The sequence below is a fragment of the Thunnus albacares genome, chromosome 6 (assembly GCF_914725855.1).
Source record: "Thunnus albacares chromosome 6, fThuAlb1.1, whole genome shotgun sequence".
Taxonomy (NCBI): Eukaryota; Metazoa; Chordata; class Actinopteri; order Scombriformes; family Scombridae; genus Thunnus; species Thunnus albacares.
This window is the reverse complement of record NC_058111.1, coordinates 34,842,639-34,863,584: the sequence shown is the minus strand read 5'-3', so window position 1 is coordinate 34,863,584 and position 20,946 is coordinate 34,842,639. Positions and strand designations below refer to the sequence as shown.

The following is a 20,946-nucleotide window of genomic DNA, read 5'->3' as shown; positions in this document are numbered from 1 at the left end:
GCTACAGTAAGTCCACTACATTTAGCTGAAGATAAGCTAAAGCTAGCTCCACTCACAGACTGGGAGACAGCACAGCCCGAAACCTTTGAGGGTTGAATTTGCAGTAAGATGTATGGAAGGTTAAAGATGCTCTAATCAGCATGTTTAAATTAACAATAGAACAACTGATTATGTGTATTGTGAAAAGGTTTGCATCAGCTCTACAGAGCCTTTTCAGCTTCTCGGGCCTTGCTTTGGTTTTATGGCCCACAAACTCTGCTCTAATCAACCTTACTGTCAGCAGGCAGCTGTTTTCAGAGAAAAAGCTCTAAAAACCCACCGTACACCACCAGCACCAAACAGTTAGCAGCTAGCTCATGAACATAGCAGAGCGTTTAGCAGCTAAAAGAGCCACAGTTTCTTTGAGGAGTTGGTGGAGACCAAACCAGAGCTAAAAGAAGAGTGAATATTGGCTTTCGTCATCAGGTGGACACGAATAGAACTTGCTCTGTGCCTGCTGGATGTGTAAACTGTTTGCTGATGTACAAAAACCCTATAACAACTCTAAGATGATACTATGTCAATGTTATGTTTGCAGCTTGTTCTGCTGCCAAGTGATCGAAAAAAATCAATTAATGCAACTATTGATACAGATGGCTAATGTGAAATCTTTAAAATGTTAATACTCATTTCTCAATTAAATTAAAATGGCACATGTGTAACACCATATAATAGAATAAAAGCAGTGCAGTCTCAGGATATGCTGTATTTTGATATAAAATATTGCTAGATAGCCATCACTGGGGTACAGCCACTACCCAGTATTGGCCAGCTGTCTTTGTCTTTATGCTTTTAAATTAACATTAGGTTGAAACCAGCATAATGCATAACTTTCAAGACACACAGGACAGGAGAGAAGGTGGGTGCACAGAAGAAGTAGTGATCTCTGGTGAGATCTGATCTATTTGAAGTGAGATTTATGATGGCTTTGGTTGATCAGTATGGCCACATGTGTTGCCACCCAGGTGTACTGCAGTGACATCATATACATAGGAGTTTGTCATGATAGCTGCCTACAGAGTTAATTGATATCAAGGAATGTTCAATTGTTGGACAAATAATGTTTTATTATTTGAATCAGCCGTCATCATTTTGGGAATAATATGAAAACTTCTTTTGACTGAGGTGTTTGAATGTCGGTCTTGTCTCATGCTCTGTGGCAGGTTATTGGTCGGATGTGTAAGATCATCGACAAGACCTGCCTGTCACCAACACCCACACTGGAGCAGCACCTGATGTGGGATGACATCGCCATCCTGGCACGGTACATGCTCATGCTGTCCTTCAACAACTCGCTGGATGTCGCAGCCCACCTGCCATACCTGTTCCATGTGGTGACCCTGCTGGTAGCCACCGGGCCGCTGTCCCTCAGGGCCTCCACCCACGGTTTGGTTATCAACATCATCCACTCCCTGTGCACCTGCTCGCAGCTCAACTTCAGTGGTGAGGACTTACTGTATCTGTGTATTTGGGCCTGCAGTCATAGTAGTGATATAATCTTACAGTGTGAAAGATCAGTGCAATTCTAAAACTAGTAGTACTTACACAACATGTGTCCTACCAATGATTTCAGAGGAGACCAAGCAGGTTCTGCGGCTGAGCCTGACTGAGTTCTCCCTGCCAAAGTTCTACCTGCTGTTTGGCATCAGCAAAGTCAAGTCAGCAGCTGTTATAGCCTTCCGCTCCAGCTACCGGGACCGCTCCTTCTCCCCAGGGTCCTACGAGAGGGAGACCTTCGCCCTGTCCTCCTTAGAGACTGTCACTGAGGCCTTACTGGAGATCATGGAGGTCAGCTGTCATTCCCTCTTGCATTCTTTTCATATAGTATACCCATAGCATGTGTCTCTACACTAAATGTGTTATTCAGTCACACATGCACACATCTTGTCAGTTTCTTTCAATCCGTTTGCTATGTATTGTTTTTTCTTTAGGCTTGTATGAGGGATATCCCAGCTTGCAAGTGGTTAGACCAGTGGACAGAGCTTGCACAGAAGTATGAACCTCCTCCTTTTTTTTTAAAAAAATTTTAATGAAACCTAACTACATGAAGGTGCAATGACTAACGTATGTGCTTGTGTGTCTGTGTGTGCAGGTTTGCATTCCAGTACAACCCGTCCCTCCAGCCCAGAGCGCTTGTGGTGTTTGGCTGCATCAGTAAGAGGGTGAGCCACGGCCAGATCAAGCAGATCATCCGAATCCTCAGCAAGGCCAGCCCTCTGCTCAGCATAGACCGGGTTAGTGTGTACACTCACTTCTGTCACTGTTTGTCTAATGCTCTGTGGGGCCGGGCATCATTTTAGAGTTCTTAATACATGTGCCAATACATATGACATTTTTAAATATTCATTATTTTTTTTTTTTTACATTGAGGAATGTAAATATGTTTTTTAACAAAACAAAATAATCAAACAAAAATAATCCAAACTTCTCAATGCATTTGTGTTTGATTGAATTTTTCTTTGTCTCTTCCCCTCATCCCACCACGTCAGGGTCTTGAGAGCTGTCTGAAGGGACCAGACAATTACAACAGCCAAGTATTAATTGAGGCCACTGTCATTGCTCTGACCAAGCTGCAGCCTCTACTCAGCAAGGTATACTACCACTGTCCTCTGTTTCAGCTTTTATTTTGACATAGTAGGGAAGTCTGTTCCTATTTTATTGATGTTTCTCAATTCTATCAAATGAATGAACTGAAGGCTTACGTTTGTAAACTTTAAATTGTTTCAATATTTGAAATGGCTGCTGGTGGTGCATGGAGCTTTTAACAGGCTTAACTGCTATCTAACACACAGCACCAACAGTGTCTCTGGATGATGTTTTGGCTTCTCCAGATAAATGGTTTGAAAATGAAGGTGAAGTTGACCAGACAAAGTACAAACTGTGTAGCAGTTTTCCACTTTCTGTAGCAACATAGTAAAGTAAATGTAGTTGGAGAGAGGGACCGTCGCCTTTCTGGGGGGCATAATCTCCAAGGTGGGTTGTTATTTTCAGGAACGCTGAGAAGTTCTGAATCATCTACTGTCATTTTTAGAATTTGGTTTTTATTTATGCTATGACCATTGCAGGACAGCCCTCCCTCTGCTGCTTTTCTACCAGTCACACTGTGTATGAGCTACTGTGTCTGCTTGCAGGAATCTCCCATGCACAAAGCTCTGTTCTGGGTGGCAGTAGCTGTGCTGCAACTGGATGAAGTCAACCTGTACTCTGCTGGAACCGCCCTGCTGGAGCAGAACCTCCACACTCTGGACACAATGCGCGTCTTCAATGACAAGGTAAAACACACACAACAACACACACTACACACCGCTGAAAGCGTAACAGTTCACTACAGTTTTAAGAGTGTAGACTCTCATTTGGTTTACACTGGGTAGCAATTACAAGTGAACAGCTCTAAATTCACATATGAATGTACACTAAATGACATGAACACACTGCGATTCAAGCATTTATGCTGCATTTAAAGGTGGTTAGTGATGCATGTGACCACAAATATAATGCAATATCGATGCATATGTGCATTAAACTGCATTCAAAAAGACCACCTAGTCAACGTTTCAATGTTCCTGTAATACAACATAGTTGACTTGCTTTTGTCAAAACAACTCTGCCAACTCATTCCAACACTGAAACAGAAAATCATTTCATTTCAACTACTCAACACTCTGTATTTACTTGAACATAATGAAATAAATGCATTAAATGTGTCTTTCCGGTGTCTCTATCATCCCCCTGACTCTAGCACTAGCTCCTATTACTCACTTTTCTCTGGGGAAAAAAACAGTTACTGTGCTGGAATCAGAAGTGACTATATATTTACTCTTCAAAAACAACTTGAGAATTAATGACTCAACTCTTGTTTATAACATGTAGAGGAAAAATATTGTTGTTACTCTTGACAAGCATGTTGTAGGCATAAGTGCTCCATACAGACCAGCAGCACTGCCTCAGCGTTACTGACCACATTAATGCTTCCTCATCTCTTTTTTAAAATTTTTTTCCCCACTCTGTTTTACTGCACCTGCTCCTTCAGAGTCCAGAGGAGGTGTTCATGGAGATCAGGCGTCCTTTAGAGTGGCACTGTAAGCAGATGGATCACTTTGTGGGCCTCAACTTCGGTGCCAACTTCAACTTCGCACTGGTGGGCCACCTACTCAAAGGTAAAGACAACAGAGATTACTAGTCATAGGGCATCGTTTACTGTTCAACAAGTACAAGGGTCTTTGTCTGTTCACTGTGTGTGTTCATATGAATCACTTACTGTATACAGAGAGAAAGTAATGACCATCAGTGCTCTCAGTGTGATTTAGCAGTACATTACAGTACGTGTACAGTATGTACAGCTGAGCACTTTTAACTGCAGTGTTTCAGGAAGGAAGTCAAAGTCAGCTTCAGGCAGAGTGACAGTGAGCACCACTGATGTAGTATTAGTGTTTTGTCTGGGTGCAGATACTCCTGCCTCAGCATCATAGCTTTTTGTAGAGTTAACTGTCCAGAATAAAGCTGCTGATTGTTTAGGTGAACCAGAGACATTTGGATGTGTTTCTTGTCTTGGACTGCCAGTCTGTATTATTCTGTGATATCTCTGTGTCTCAAGGCTACAGACACCCATCAGCCACCACAGTAGCAAGGACTGTGAGAATTCTGCACACACTGCTGGCTCTCATCAGCAAACATCTGAAATGTGACAAGTTTGAGGTGAACACCCAGAGTGTGGCCTATCTGGCTGGTATGTAACACTTCGTGTTATTTTGCATTCACATCCTCATTTATACATCTCAGCATAACACAAGACTTGTCCCCTGCGTTATGTGTAGCACCAACCATAACCTAGACTATGAGTTATATTTCTGATCTGATCTCCATGACTACATGATCCAGCAAAGAACATTTCATCACAATTAAGAGTCTATTTTGTATAATGGTGTGCAAGTGTTTGACCACAGATAGATGTATTGGTCTCCTTTGGCAGAAGCCAGCATCTAATTACTTCTTGTAGCCAAGAGTCTGTATTTTCCATCTGTGAAGTGTAGCTTCTTGGTTGTGCCTGGGTTTGGCTGGCGCTCGGCATTACTGTAGGTGACCATCATATTATCCTGTTGTTCTGTGTAGCACTGCTGACTGTATCTGAGGAGGTCCGCAGTCGTTGCAGCCTCAAACACAGGAAGTCGCTACTGATTTCTGACCTCTCCATGGACCCCGTACCCATGGACACCTACTCCAGTCACATCACTGATCCCAGCTGCAGGTGAGCTGATGAACAGAACGCAAAACCAAGGATGTAGCTGTTGGATCTCTCTGCAGCCATATGAGCAGACTGATTCCAATTTTAAAAAGCAGCTTGATGAGCATGCACACTAATTATCACACTTATTATTGTTGTTGTTGTTATTATTATTATTATACCTCTCTTTAAAGAAGACTTCACTTTTTGATATAAGGCTTGATCATGGTCATGGTGGAGTATACAGCAGAAGCTAATTTACTAACTTAGATTGGTGGCCTGATGTACAGTCATCTCTTTCGAGTAGAGTAAAGCTTTTTGTGAGCGATATACTTCCACAGCTGCTCTGTCCCATCCTAACAAGCCTGGCACTTTCCACCAAAAAGTCCTTGAAGTTATCTATTCCCCTGTCTGTAGAGTACGATAGATTCAAATGATCTATTCTGTGACTACTGCTAGAGGACAGAGGGCCAAAAGTGAAATGAAGCCGAATTGTTCATGAAGTGAACTCCCTTCTCCACAATACTTACAGATGCATTTTTTCCACACATATTTTTTTTAAGATGTATGAAAATAACTCTGCTTTGAAAAATAATTTGTCTAGTGTAGTGTTTCCACAAAAAAATGTTCAGTTCCTCCATTAAAGTCTTTAAAAAGACATTGCCTTCGTCCACCTCTTTGAAAAATTCAGAATCTATAAATGTGCTAATATTTTTCATTTCAGAGTGGTCCAGTTGAAATCTGTCACCTGACCTTTGTCTATTCAACTTCCTCACAGAACTCTTCGAGAGACTCAGCCGTGGACATCACCTCAGGTTTCAGAGCGCTACCTTTCAGCCCATCCCTACCCCACAGTGGGCCAGATCAGCCCACGAACACGCAAGTCCATGAGCCTGGACATGGGTCAGCCCTCACAGGCCACCACCAAGAAGCTCCTGGGTATTACTCATCCTCTAATGCATGTCCATCTGTCCCCTGGGGAGGCCTCCACAATGAAAATAAATGTGTTGTGTTTGTGTATTTCCCAGGCACCAGGAAGAGCTTTGACCATCTCATATCGGACTCCAAAGCACCAAAGAGACCAGAGATGGAATCAGGCATGACCACCCCTCCCAAGATGAGGCGTGTTGCAGAGAATGACTATGAGATAGGTGAGAGTACAGGCTGCAGTCCTGGCATTTTCTTCTACATGACACAGCTGTCTTGATGAAATATTTATATCATGTCATAACCGCAGAGACGCAAAGAATCGGAAACTCTCACCTTCGTAAAGTGTCTGTGTCAGAGTCCAACGTTCTGCTGGATGAAGAGGTGCTGACTGACCCCAAGATCCAGGCTCTTCTGCTCACTGTGCTGGTAGGGCACACAACACAGCATGCACAAAAAAAAACTCACAACATAAATGTTCCAAATGAAACCTGAACTCATTTGTTAACAGACTGCCACTCTGATTTTCCAGGCCACCCAGGTCAAATATACCACTGATGACTTTGACCAGCGGATTCTTTACGAGTACTTGGCTGAAGCTAGCGTTGTCTTCCCAAAGGTTTTTCCAGTTGTGTAAGTAGCCAACATGTAGCCTTTCCTTTGCTCAGTCTAGAGTCTGATACAAGAGTGCATCTAAGCAAACCTGTCATCACTATAAACTGTGAAGTGCAGGAAGAATGTATTTCTGTCTTTTTGAGCAGCTGCTTGTTTACTGAATTGTTAATTGCTTTTTAATCTTAGTCTTGGTTTTCATCTGAATTTTGGACCAGGTCTCATTAGAAAACATTGTGACACAGGTTCACAATTTTTCAAGTGTGTCTTAAAACAACAGTCAGGTGTCCATATGAACAGTGAAGGAGGTTTTCCTCGCTGTAATCATTCCTCCTGTTCATGCTGGCTTTGAAAAGATCCCCTTCAAATGTGCTTACAGTATAAGTGATGGAGGCCAAAATCCTCTGTGTGTCCACTCAGTTATATTGTGCACAAATGCATTTAAAAAGTTGATCTGAAGCTTATATGAGTCTTCATCAGTCTGAGTTAGTCATATCAAGTGGATATCTGACACATTTACAGTCTTTTTAGCATCAAATTCCTTCTTTGTGTTTCCTCAGACAGTGTTTCCCTGTTGAGCTGCGGTGGAAGTAAAGTAACAAAAAGAGAGACTTTGGCACTAAAAAGACTGTAACGTTGAAAGATATATACTTGATTTGACTCATTTGGACACTGAAGCTTCATACTAGCTTCAGATAGTCTCCTTCAGTCAGTGATGGTTGATACTTTTGAGTCTTACTATGATGCACTCTATGAGAAAATTTGATGAAACAAATACCAACCCACTTTGTGTTCCTCCTTGTGGTTGTGAAGCTTCCTTTGGCTTCTGTGGTTGCTGCTTCAATTTCAGGATGAAAAAAACATGAGTGTAACTACCAGTAGGCTGGAAAGTCCAAATGTAAAACTACTTGTGTTTTTACAGCAGGTATACAGGTCTCTTTTCTTCAACGCCACTGCACAAGCTGTCGACATATATAGAGCACCATTTACACAGACTAACAATACACACACGAAGATCAGCAGGCTGCTATGGTTAAGTCATCAAGTTGAAACATAGCTTATTTTGAACATAGAAAAAGAGTTTCATGTCTATTTTGGTCACATGTTAGAGTTGAGATAGAACCATAGACTGTAAAAAAATATGGAGGTAGTCACCGTGACTGCACCCATTGGTTTCTGAAGAGGGGTTTTGAAACTTATCGTGGGCGGCTCCGACTGCCACCATCTTTGCAGTGCCTGACCCTGCCTAACTCCCAGCTAATCCAAAATGGGCAAAGAGGTGGAGCTGGGGCAGGCCGAATGAAGCCTGTTTGCTGAAACAAGCCACCTACCAGCTAGCGACATGTCACTCAGAGCACCTACATCCTTAATTATACATAACTTTATGGCTTAATAAAATTTAAACGGGTGAGTTATAAAAAAAATTCACCCCCTGTACAGTTGTCATGAAAGGAAAGATTAGCTTTAGAGACAAAAATCTTTTTTTGTACCAGGCTGTAAACATGTTTATTTCTGCTGTATAGTTGGGCATTTTAACATGGAGGTCTATGGGGATTGACTTGCTTTTGGAGCCTCAAGTGGCCATTTGAGGAACTGCAGTTTTTGGCACTTCAGCAGTGGCTTCACTTTTCAGTCCTAGAGGTTGCTGCTTGGATAGAACTTAAAATTCCCATCTTCCCTGAGCAGTTGGAAGTCATTCCTTATTAACTGTTACCATGGTGGAACCGTAAAACAGACAGTATTTGTAGAAGAGCCAGAGTATGAAGACACTGACATGCACACTGAGTGTTGTGCCGTGCAGATAATGTTGATTAGAACAGATAAAGGCATGAGTGTGACTTTTTTTTTTAAATGCTGCCTTCACTTTATATGAGAATTACTAATGTCCAGCTGCTGACTTCAGCAGTACGTTGAACACAAAGATGAAAGGTTTCCACAGACTTCTGTCATTATTTATTGTCATATTGTGATATAGCCATCTTCATCTTGGGCTCCTGACTGTTATTTTAGGACAATCTTGAAATCGTGAACAGGTCATTTAATGTGAAACTAACACATCACAATTTAGCAGTTTCTGTTGAATATACACACAGTATATTTTTAGCCAGTGCAGTCTGCACTGGTTTAGTAGTTTGGAGTGCCAGTCAGTGAAAACGGTTTCACGGAGGAGTTATAACAGAAAGCCTGAGTTACAAACTGGGGATGAGGAGGTTTCCCCTGCAAGGAGGGTCTAAAGGAATCAAGTTACCCTTTTAAAGCTTTACCTTCAGTAGAGACTCCTTCAGTAGAGACTAACAGTCAGAATACATCAACCTCTGCTGCTTTGATTTTGACCATTCTTTCTTTTTTAAGTCCAAGTGCCCAAACCTCCTGAAAGTGCAATACTAAATCATTTTATAAATTTGTGTTTGTGTGCATGTGTCCTCCTTAGCCACAACCTGCTGGACTCTAAGATCAACACTGTGCTGTCCATGTGCCAGGACACCAACCTCCTGAACCCTGTCCATGGCATTGTCCAGAGTGTGGTGTACCACGAAGAGTCGCCCCCACAGTACCAGCCCTCCTATTTACAAAGTAATAATAAGCGCCTTCTTCACATGTTCTACTGGCCTCCTCATGCATATTATATTACTGCACTGATTGACACAACCTGTTGCTTATAAAGAAAGCATCCTAAATGTCTCAGATGTGTAAGAGAGATTAACTGAGATGCACAGCAGCTCCATGCTTTTGTAAGGAAGCATTTTAACCCTGCCTCTCCTGTCTCCCTTGTCATGTTACCTCCTCCCACTTACCCCCCCCCCCCCCCCCCCCCCCCCCCCCTCTCCCTCTCTCTCATTTCACAGGCTTTGGCTTTAATGGACTTTGGAGGTTTGCCGGTCCCTTCTCTAAGGTATGAATGATTCTTTCCTCTTGTCATACTTTCATTTTCCCTGAGGCGCCCTCGGCTGTCACGCAGGAGAAATTCAGCTTACTAAGCAATTACACGACAGTTCTGCAACCAGTCTGCCAATTGGTGTTGTGATATATGAAGTGTCTCCCCCACAAGTGCAAACACAAGCTGTGTGTGCACACACACAAACACACAGCAGTGCAGAGAAGCTGCAGATCATTTGAAGACTATTAATACTGGATCTCCTAGATTCTTGTCAGTTCAGAGTACACAACAAATAGTGCAGTGACATCATGTCCAGCTCCCCCGTGACCCTATACAGGGTTATTATAAACATAATTTAACAGAATTATAGCACTATGTACTATGTATGCAAACTTGCACAACACATTTCATTGCAAAAGAAGTGTAAGCCAGACTTTTCATCCCACAGTTTACCACTTTATGAAATCACTATTTAACCTGCAGCAAACCCAGATACCGGACTATGCCGAGCTGATTGTCAAGTTTCTGGAGGCACTGATTGACAGCTACCTGCCGGCGGCTGACGAGGAGCGTGGGGAGGAGCAGCTGCGGACACCCACCTCCCCCTACCCCCCCCACCAGCCAGAGCCAGCTCAGCATCACTGCCAACCTCAACCTGTCCAACTCCATGACCTCACTGGCCACCTCGCAGCATTCACCAGGTCTCACAACACGCACACACAACCACACCCAACTGTAAACTTGTGTATATTGTGTGTGTGGGTGAGAAATTGTTGAGTTGGTGGAGATTATGGGAGTGGAAAGTAGGAACAAAGTAGAATGTATTTTTGAAAATATTACTGATTTTATTTGTTGTAATTAACAACTGTACTATACACTTCCTCTTCACTTATCAGGCCTAAGTTCCAGATGACAGTTGCAGAGTTTAATCTTAGTGTTGTGGTTTGGCAGCTCCTTTAAGCAGCTGACTGATGACTTGACAAGAAAGAGAGCTGACTCTAACAAAGGCAGAGATAGCGGTAGAAAGGGAACTGTTCATTTCAAAAGAACAGCAGACAGAGAAGGAGGGACATCAGCTGTTAAGTGTCGCATCACAACAAGAAGACCTGACCAGGAAACAACTTGTCTGTGCTGAGTTTACCTTTTCACAATTTCACTGAGTGATTAAACAGTCTCCCTGTTTGTCCTGGTCTCTGTGACTCAGTGAAGCCTCTCTGTCTCTGTCTGGAATGTCCTTTTCACACAGACAGATATAACATTGATGGCTTTTTGTCATTCAGACAGAGATGACTTTTACATTGGCACCTAGAGAGCAAGCAGTAGAGGATTAGAAATGTTATGATAGAAAGGAAGACAACTGTTTGATTTCATTCTTGCTGACCACCAGAGGCAGTGCTTCACTGGCAACACTGGATGTTATCCGTCTCGCAAACGTGCAGGTCGGGTTATTTAATATCAACAAAGTCACATGTGACCTGGGATAATGTAGCATATATATAAGCCCACGTCATCATGAAAAATATCCCATGTATCTTCTCGTGGCAGGTAATCCGTGAATGCAGGTTGAATCTCAGAAAGAAGACAGCCAGTGATTTTGCACTAGAAGGCCTGCAACCACATGGTTGGAGCTACAATTTTGTCCTCCAAGGGCTGTGATTAGACTATCACAGCTACTCTCTAACTCTTGAGCTGTTAGACCGGTGTATTTGCTGGTTACAATACAGATAGGCTGATGACAGGTGACTTTTCCAACTCTGAAGCTAGGACAGCAAGGTAAGCGTAGCCTCCCTTTGTTAGCTTGACGTTGCTTTTTACGAGGAGCGTGTTTTTGGGTCTCCTTTATAATTTATTGTCACAGGGCTAAATGCTTGCGCTTGCAGTATTTTGCTGTTTGTGACGACAACTTCTCAGTTGCAATTATTTTATTGCTCTCTGCTGAGTGCTTTCACTCGTTAAAGCACGCACCTCCTTAGTTTTGATGGAAAGAGTGCCTGCTCCCCCAGTAAGTGGTTTCGTTTGTAGGTAAACTCTTCTCACCACACCATTAACAGCAGGGCCTTGGCTTCCATACAGAATGCCAGCACTTACAGACCGGGCCAGATGCCAGCCTTGGAGCCTTCTCTTGCCTCCCTGATTGTGTTGCTGGATGAGGTCTGAAGACCTGATCCTCACTGTCCCAGGCCTCACTTTCACAGTGTTGCAATACAGCGGCATGCATGGGCCGTGTTGGAAACTCTTTCCCACCCAGTGCGAGGTGCATTTGTGCAGCGCTGGCCCCATAGCAAGCCATGTATGCAAATCTTCCCATATCTAGATGACTGGCTGATTTGTGCTTTGACCAGGGAACAGGCAGAGCAGGACACTAAGGCCCTTCTATGTCATGTGACATGGTTAGGCCTTACCATCAAAAGTTGTCTTATACCCAGCCAGAGGGTGTTGTTCATTGGGTTAACCCTGGACTCCATGGTGAGTGGAGGACATACTCCAGCTTCTCCTCCGTTTCCAGAAGGACCAGAGGTTGGAGTATAGCCTTTTTCTCAGGCTGTTATGTATGTTGACGTCAGTGCCATCAGTAGTGCCACTGGGCCTCCTTTACTTGCGGCCATTCCAGGTTTGGATCAGTGGCCCCCATTTGGATCCAAAGACCCTCAGATCCAAGAAAGTCAGGGTGTCCAGCCGATGTCTCCTCACATTGCAGCCATGGAGAGACAGGGCATATATGGTCATGGTATCTTATTGGGTTCGATTCCCTCACGTAGCGAGGTGGTGGTGACAGATACTTGGGGGGGGGGCATTATGGCAGCACAGACCAGTAAAGGGTCTTTCGACAGCACAGGACATGACGGAGCACATAAATGTGCTTGAGCTCTGCGCTATATATTTCGCGCTTCACAAATTCCTACTGCATTTTAGGGGCAGGCATGTTCTTTTACAGTCCGACAACAAGGCAGCTGTCTACCATGTAAATTGTCAAGGAGGCACTAGATCAACCCTGTCACTACAGGTGGCATGGCAACTCCTTGTATGGGCTTTCCCTCACTTTTCCAGCCTCAGCACCATGCATCTGCCACTGCCACAGAATGTGGTGTCAGACTTTCTCTCCCGCCAGAAACCTCCCTCAGGGGAGTAGAGGCTCCACCCAGAGGTGGTCGAGGAAATATGGCACAAATATGGTACAGGAGATGTTTGCCTCCAAATCCTCAACACACTGCCCTCTTTGGTTCTCCCTGATGGAGACAACGAGTCCGTTGGGACTGGACACCTTGGCGCACCCATGGCCAGATTGCCTCCTATATGCCTTCCCACCATTTCCACTGATCAAGCTAACACTACACAGAATCCAGCAAGGCAACCACAGACTTATGTTGGTCACCACAAACTAGCCAGGGAGGCCCTGTTTCTCAGGGATGCACAGGCCTCTGGATGGAGTTCCATGGTGCCTGCCCAGGAGGCGAGACCTGCTCTCACAGCTGGGAGGCCACATCTGGCATCTGAGCCCAGAATGCTATGGGTATGGCCCCTGAGGGGCCGGACCCTCTCCTAAGGGTGTGCGACCAAGCAGTAATCCAAACCATTTTGGACTCAAGAGCACCCTCCACCAGGGCACTTAATGCCAGCAGGTGGAAAGTATTTCTGGAGTGGTGTAGAATTCAGGAAGAGGTACCTGAGAGTTCCTCTGTGCCAATAATACTGGGTTTTTTGCAATCTTTGCTGGGAAAAAAGGGTCTCACACACTGAGCTTCACAAAGGAGCTCAGCAGTGGAACCACAAAGTGTGCATGCACTGGAACTTGGATGGCACGGGTGTGGCACTTTGGCCTGACCCATCATTCTTCCCAAAGAGGTTGGCCTCAGCCCACTCCACTCAGGTCATTGAGCTGGCAGCTTATGACACCTTGTGCCCACAGGATGAGGAAGCTATTTCAACAGCACTGCTCTGCCCAGTGAGGGCCTTGAGGCATTATATACAGGCAACTGCTGGCTTCTGCCGCTCTGATATCCTGTTTGTCTGCTATGAGGGTCACAGGGTAGGGCACACCCTGTCCAAACAGAGGCTTTCCTGGTGGATTATTGAGATAATTAAGGTGGCGTACAGGTCAAGAAGACTGCCCTTACCTCTTAATATCAGGGGTCACTCCACCAGGAGTGTCTCCACTTCCTGGGCAGTGAAGAATGAAATAGAGGAGTTATGTATGTAGTTATGGTTCTATGAATTCTGGATGACCGTCAGAATTGGCGAGAAGATTCTGTAAGGACATCTTTCATGATGACATGGGCTTATATAGGCTACGTCATCCAGGTCACATGTGACTTTGTTGATATTAAATACTCAACCTGCATGTGCGCTAGACGGATAACATCCAGTGTTGAGCATTGCCTCTGGCAGTCGTCCAGAATTCAGAGAAGCACAGTTACATACATAACTCTAGTTTTTTGTTCTCTCTCATGCTGAATCACTGACAGATTTTGAAACGTATTTTGCTGTTGAAGTCTTAATTAATGACTGTCGCTCTCCAGAGCTCCTCACAGTGAATCAACCGATACATGTTCACATCAATTTCATTATTTAATGTTAATAGAGAGCAAATTCTGCTGCCTGTTTTTATAAAGTCCAAGTAAAATTACAGATATAGGAGACATGAGATGAAGTGAACAAATGCCATCAAGTTTGATTTAAAGAGGAGCATGTCTGAAAGTCTACTGTTCATGTACCACACCTGGTCTTTTCAGGTTTTCTAATCCTCTGTGACCTCTGACCTCAGTCAGATCAAAACCTGCCTCACTTTTGCCTCTAGAACTGCAACAGTCTCTTAGATCCTCAGCAGAGACTGACTGTAAACATTTCAAAGAGTGATTTTTAGTTGGCTTCACAGCTACAATCAAAGCCTTCAAATGCAGTCACAAGCTTTATGTTACAGCTCCCCCTGTTGTTTGATACGTTAATGTCAGGAGCAGGAGAGAAATGCAGTTGTTGAAATGACTGATGGTGACACTTCTCCTCCTTGTCGTCCTCCAGGTGTGGATAAGGAGAATGTCCAGCTGTCCCCCAGCTCAGCTCTGTCCAGCAGTGGTCGGACTCGCCACGGTTCAGCCAGTCAGGTCCAGAAGCAGCGCAGTGCCGGTAGCTTTAAGAGACCCAGCATCAAGAAGATCGTCTGATCAGCCAGAAAACAGCCCCCCCACCGTCCTCCTCCTCCTCCTCCTCCTCCTCTCCACCCCTCCCCTCCCCGGCCTGCCAGCCAGCCAGGCCTCATGCTGCACTCCACTTTTTACTCCACTTTTTACTCTTTTTATTTCCTCCTCCTTCTTCATCGGTAGGAGAACAAGTGTTTTTGTGTTTTGCATTAAGGGGGAAATATTAGCAAGGGCAAACTTGAATTCTGTGCTGCTTGAGATTTTTTTAAAATCTTTCATTTGAGACAGTGCGTGGTGGAGGACAAGCTTCTGTTGAATCATTTCTGGAGTTGATGTTTAAGCTCTTCACAGCGTTCAGTGGCCCTGCAGTGAGGAATGTCACACATGTGAAACCATAGGAGAAAACCTCAGAGGTTGATGGGAATACATTCTGGACATCAAGGTTGAGTGCGGACATGGTCTTGGACTGTGACAGTTTACACAGGGGATGAAGGATCCGGACTTTACACTGAAGTTGAAAAGAAACAGCGGGTTCATAAACACTCTTGTGTGCAGCCTCCCCCCCAGTCAGCAAGATGGACCAAATGACAGCGGGGGAGGGGAGGGGAGGGGGGAGGGGGGTGGTTAGAGATCTGTGAGACAGGACCTTCAGTCTGGACCTGCTCGGACACCTGAGTTCACCTCTCCCCAATCCTGTACATATTTTACATAGACAGATTATGTATAACTAGTCCTTAGTGCTAATTTAGATGTTGACGTTTTCTCCATGGTGTGCCTTTGTCAGGGTTTTTCAATGTGTACAATTTGTAAAGTAAAAGTCAAACCTTGCTGGGGACAAAGAACAGGTACTAATTATGGAGGCGTGCCGTCCATATCACCACGAGTTCACATGAGCTGCGTCACGACCGGCCTCCAATGATCGTCAAATATACAATCATCCATATACCCTGTTGCCTGAAAGTATTTATCCTGTACAGCTAGATAGTGCTACACAAATATTATTCTTTTCAAACACTTTCCAAAAATCGTCTTCTTTTCAAACACTTTCAATGTATGAACATGAAGATTGCAAAACACTAGGGGAAAGCGCAACCATGTAAATAGCTCCCAAGCTTCTTTTTTTTTTTTTTCTTTTTGTGTGTTTCACTTTTGTTTTTGCTGTTTTTTTTGTTTTGTTTTGGGGGTTTTTTTGTTGTTATTTTTAGTATGAACTGTGTTTTCAGCAGCATAGCATTTTAATTTGTTTACACAGTGACAAGGAAAATTGTGTAATAGGCAATAATCCTCAACTCTCAAACTCCTTTGTCAACCACAGATTTTATTTGTACAGCGAACAGGGAAAAACACATCACCATGTTAGCTCGGTGCAATATGATGCCAACTCTTTAGTTGCCTGTGAACATGGAGACTTAGCTCTTATTGATTACCTCCGATGACCATTTGAATAGAAAAGAGGCAGTGGACGGTGTGATTTCTGATCCCATTACATACACTCCTCCATTTGTTTCACCTCAGCAGTCTGAGCTGGACCCACAATCCAGAAACATCAGGAGTTTGTCCTGTGGCTTTTTAAAGGAAAAATCCACCCTGAAAGAGGTTTTGACACTTCCAGCTCTTTATCATCGGAAAGTTGACAGTAGTGATAACAAACCATACCTGAGCTTCTGTACGCAACAATAACCTAAACTGTCGACTGTATATATTTTGCTGAGTATAAACTCCCTTATAAATGTATTTACTAAACAAAATCAGCCAAATGTCTCAAATATATCTATGTCTGAACACACAACCTTTTGACAAAATAAGCTTAACTCAAAATCCCCTTATTAGCTTTTCTCTGGAGCTTTTCAGTTTTTCAGTATCCATGAGCAAACTCTGCGTAATCTGCTGTGAAAGACTGTCAGATGCAAGTAAAAGCTGCAGAAAAAGCTAAAACACAAACTACTGTTCCCAGGTGAACTTCTACACTTAGTCTTAGTTAAGTTTAGACCAATAAACAAAATTGAAATATCTACTGAAAGTCTAAGAATCTAACCAAACAGCAGCAGTAACTGGCTTTTTGTGTGTTGTTTGAGGTTTGTTTGTCAGTCCTTCAGACTCACATTGATTCCGCACCAGCAGTTTTACAGGGATACGAACCTGTTAAATGCAGATCATTACAACACTGATACTACTCACAGTGTACATTAGATTGAGTGTGAGATGGTGTGTTTTTTTCCTTAAAGAGCCTCAGTACACTCTGGGTCATTATTGGTCCAGAGGCCAGCTGTGTGATGCTAAACATCTGTACCCTCAGAGCAGATCTGGGAGCAGCAGATCCTCTTCACCAAAGGCCTGTTGAGCACTGCAGGAGGAGAAAGTGTAGTCCGCTTTTAAAAACATGTTCTGGGCACATTTGGAAAATGGTCAAGGATTTAGTTTGAGCTCATTTACTACAAATCACAAACTATACATTACTGCTAACTGTTTTTCCAAAGCATGCTGTTGTGTTTTAGTTAGTTGAATGTGTTTTTTTTTTCTCTACCTTTAAGGCAGCCATCGATATCCATTTATCTCACAATGTCATAAAAAGGTGATTGTAGAGAGCTGAAACTTGCAAGAAATAGCTGATCCATAAGTGAATATTATCTGTTGTCAGTGTTTTATAATATATAGTGCAGACTGACAAAACAGTTTGATCCACTGACAGATTGAATCAGATAGAACAGTGTGAGTGTGTCAGCAGGTAGGTGATGAGAAAATGCCAAAGATGTGTTTGAGGTCGTTTTCTCCACCAGAGAGCAGTGATGTGTTCATTTTTACACTGAAAAATGTTCACAATTCTTTTATCACCGCATTTAAGGGATCCCTATCAAAAATGTTACAAAGCAAATATTAGTCAGGTTTTTTCCAACTCTTAAACATCAATGTTCTGGGTTTCCAGTCTGCAGCCATAGCAGTTCGTTATCACACCACAATAACACAACTTTGATAGTAAAAGCAGAAAGCAAGTTTCAACTGCCTGAAGGTATTATGATATTGTATTGAAATGAATGGGAAACCAATCGGTTGCTGTTTGATAGAAATTCACATTCATAAATCTTAAATACTGTGGTTTACTTTGGAAAATAGTTAGCAGTAAAAAAAAAAAAAAAAAAAGGTCTGAGATTAGTAAAAGAAATAGTTTGAAACACACATACTGTGGTGTGGGCCTGTAAAGCAGCTGTGACAGCAGCTGTGTGGTTTTGGTTCAGCAGGTGTAGAATGGGATGGGACTCTCCTGGCAGCCTCCGTCCACAGCTCAGCCATCTAAAATGCTTCTATCCTGCCTTAACATCTATGCATGGCAAGAGTATTGTTGTGCAACTCTGACTTTATTTTTCTCTGAGCAGCGTCTCCACGTGTCTGCTGCTGAGAGTCTGACATCTTTTCTTACCGTTTTAAGTGTTCATTGTACCGTCTGGATACATTTGTGAATCAGTTCACTGCTTATTTTTGTCTTGTATTTGAGTTGAACGTAAGGGGATGTTATTTTCTTCTGTCCATTTTCAGTTAATTCATTCAGTTAACACACGATTACATGATGGATAGTTGCTGAATGCCATGGAAAGGGACATTTTCATTAGAGACACCCTTTGAAACAGTATTTTGTAATTCAGCCTCAAAGAACGACATAAAGGGAAGAATGAGTTTAATAGTAATAGGGATGATGATGATGTTTCAGCTGTGGAAGCAGAGTTTGGCCACATGAATGGGTCCATCAGAAATGTTTCTTTTCTTGTCACCCTTCATCATTGACATGTCACAGTTTGACTAATAGATTAGCTCATATTAAGGGAATCAGGACCAAAATCAAGAAATTAGTTTTCCACTGTTGAAAAGTGAGAGCATCATTTTGGGGTGAGTAGCTTGCGAAAGTTGGATGATTGGCCTCCACCTTGCATTCAAGTTCTCAGTATACTTAATACTAACTCATTTGTACAGCGTATAGTTCAAACACATCTGAAGGCAAAAGTGTTTATACTTGTTCCAAATGGTCACACTTGAAGGTGGAACAAAAAGTCTGCCTGTCATAGAGAGGGGCCAGATGTGATGGACTTTGATTGAGGATCATTTTGAACACTATCCAGCTGTCTCTCCTCTAAAGCATTTGTAGTGTTTCACATAGTTGGACACACAAAAACTGTTGGAAGAAAGTTCATAACCAGTATTTCACACCTCCACGCACGCAAGTGTGAAAAACTATTCAGATGTAAGAAAAGACGGTGTCAGACAAGCACTTCATTCGAAGCATACAGAGGCCTTTACCCTCTGATGATATTAACAAAAACAAATTAAATGTGTCAAAATCCAGTTGCATGTCAGTTTCTCACAGTTTTGTTCTGTGGTCACAATGACTGATGATTTCCTCCTACATCAGCCCTCCTTCCCATGTAAATAGGTCTAACCCGAGTTCAGAGTTTAGCATGGAATGTCATCACCTTTGAGTTGTTGAAGTCACATTTTCTAACACAGAAGATGTTTGTGGAGCAGAGATGGGATTGGTACAAAGTAGTATGAAGCATCCTTAAAATATAGTGAAATAATCATCCTGAGGTCCACTTATAGGAAGGATCTGAGGTCAGGGCCGCTGGAGTTGTTGCTATAAAGGTACATGTTTATTTCAGCATCAGATTCCAGAGAAACATCGATCCATTGTCTTGACTCCCCACTTTTCACCATCTAACTGTTCTTAAAAAGGTACTCTCCCTGATTTCCTTCTAAAAAGTGTCCACAAAGCCCAAATCACACAATCAGCGAGTGTACCTTTACCAAAACACAACCAGGAAAAATCTGAAGGCAAGATTTGTTGTTTTTTTTTTGAGCACCGTGTGACCAGATTGCCATCGTTTCCAGGTTTTAGTTTGACTTGTGTGTGAATGGAAATATTAAGGATTATGTATCCATAACCTCTTAAACAAGTGGTTGACTTGCACTAATTTAAAAAGAGTCATGGGTTTGTAAAGATGAAAAACCTCAAAATGTGGCATGTTTTATTTGATGTTATGCAAAATCTAATGTCTGTAGAGTATTAGTCTGAGTTTTGTTTTTAATGCAGTATGTGTGACAATTGTAAATACTTTGTGTACAATTTGAGATGGTATATTTACTACACTGTACATACATGTGATATTGTATCATTTTGTTTTTGTAAAGCAGTTAGTTTCTGTATAATAATATACAAATTGAACTATTCCAGTGTTAGTAATAAAATGTTTTGCTCTCCACAGTGTTAAATAAACTTTATTTCCATTTTCAGCACCTTTCCTACACAAATGCAGGAGTGTTTACAATTAACTATTAAAATATCAAGATAGATTTTAAACTTAAAGTCATAATAGACATCGAAACATTTAACCAAACCTCAAGTTTAAAGCAAAGTGAAAATTTTTCTTTAAGGGTTACACACGTTCATGCATACTGTATCACAATACATCACACTTGCATTTAGATTTTTGCTGCAGTCACAGTAAACAGAGTTTAGCTTCAGCTGTTGTGTGAAACCTCATATCTTGTGTTTTGGGGATCATGCTTCCTAAGCTGAAGGAAGAAGAGGAGGGGAGAAAAAGGAAGCAGAGATACACAGAGAAGGTAGTGAACAGGTCTTGTTCGGGTTGAATTCATTCTTTACAACTCCTCAGATCATTTCAGAGCTTTCAACACACTCATGGTCTTCATCAGTCAATGGAGCTGAACTTCAGTCACATAACTGGTGCTTGTATCTAGGGGGGCATGGTAATCCTCTATATACATCGAGCTCATCTGTGACATCATCGTTTATCATCACCAGACTGATATTTCAGACTATGTAATTTCATCAACTGCAGTGTTTGTTGTTTGCTGCCTGTTTGTAAGCAGATCATTTCTGTTGAACCAAATCAACATATTGTAAGTCTCCATCATGTCATCAGTAGACAATCAAGTACACATGCATAGTGCTGGTTAACATGTATGTTTCTAATTAAAATGAAATATCTTTCCAATTCCTTCCATATTTTGAACTTTTTTTTTATCGATGTGCATTTCCACATAAAACATCACATCACTGTGTGTTATGGGTTTTTCCTTTCAGTTAAGTCTGCAGAGACTTCTGGAAAGTGTCCACAAAGGGATCA

At 42.5% G+C, this 20,946-nt stretch overlaps 1 protein-coding gene across 1 annotated transcript in view; it reads left to right on the top strand.

Moving 5' to 3' along the window:
• nf1a (neurofibromin 1a) overlaps positions 1-17,963 on the top strand; it is a 92,623-nt gene extending 74,660 nt beyond the window's left edge. The window contains 18 exon segments of the mRNA XM_044355091.1: positions 1,203-1,482; positions 1,613-1,827; positions 1,971-2,032; positions 2,132-2,273; positions 2,529-2,630; positions 3,171-3,311; positions 4,070-4,196; positions 4,634-4,765; positions 5,149-5,284; positions 6,039-6,199; positions 6,289-6,411; positions 6,498-6,616; positions 6,720-6,820; positions 9,231-9,373; positions 9,646-9,692; positions 10,161-10,286; positions 10,288-10,378; positions 14,694-17,963. Of these exon segments, the coding sequence (XP_044211026.1) occupies positions 1,203-1,482; positions 1,613-1,827; positions 1,971-2,032; positions 2,132-2,273; positions 2,529-2,630; positions 3,171-3,311; positions 4,070-4,196; positions 4,634-4,765; positions 5,149-5,284; positions 6,039-6,199; positions 6,289-6,411; positions 6,498-6,616; positions 6,720-6,820; positions 9,231-9,373; positions 9,646-9,692; positions 10,161-10,286; positions 10,288-10,378; positions 14,694-14,836 (2,391 nt within the window). The 3' untranslated portion in view covers positions 14,837-17,963.
• Positions 17,964-20,946: the final 2,983 nt, after the last annotated feature.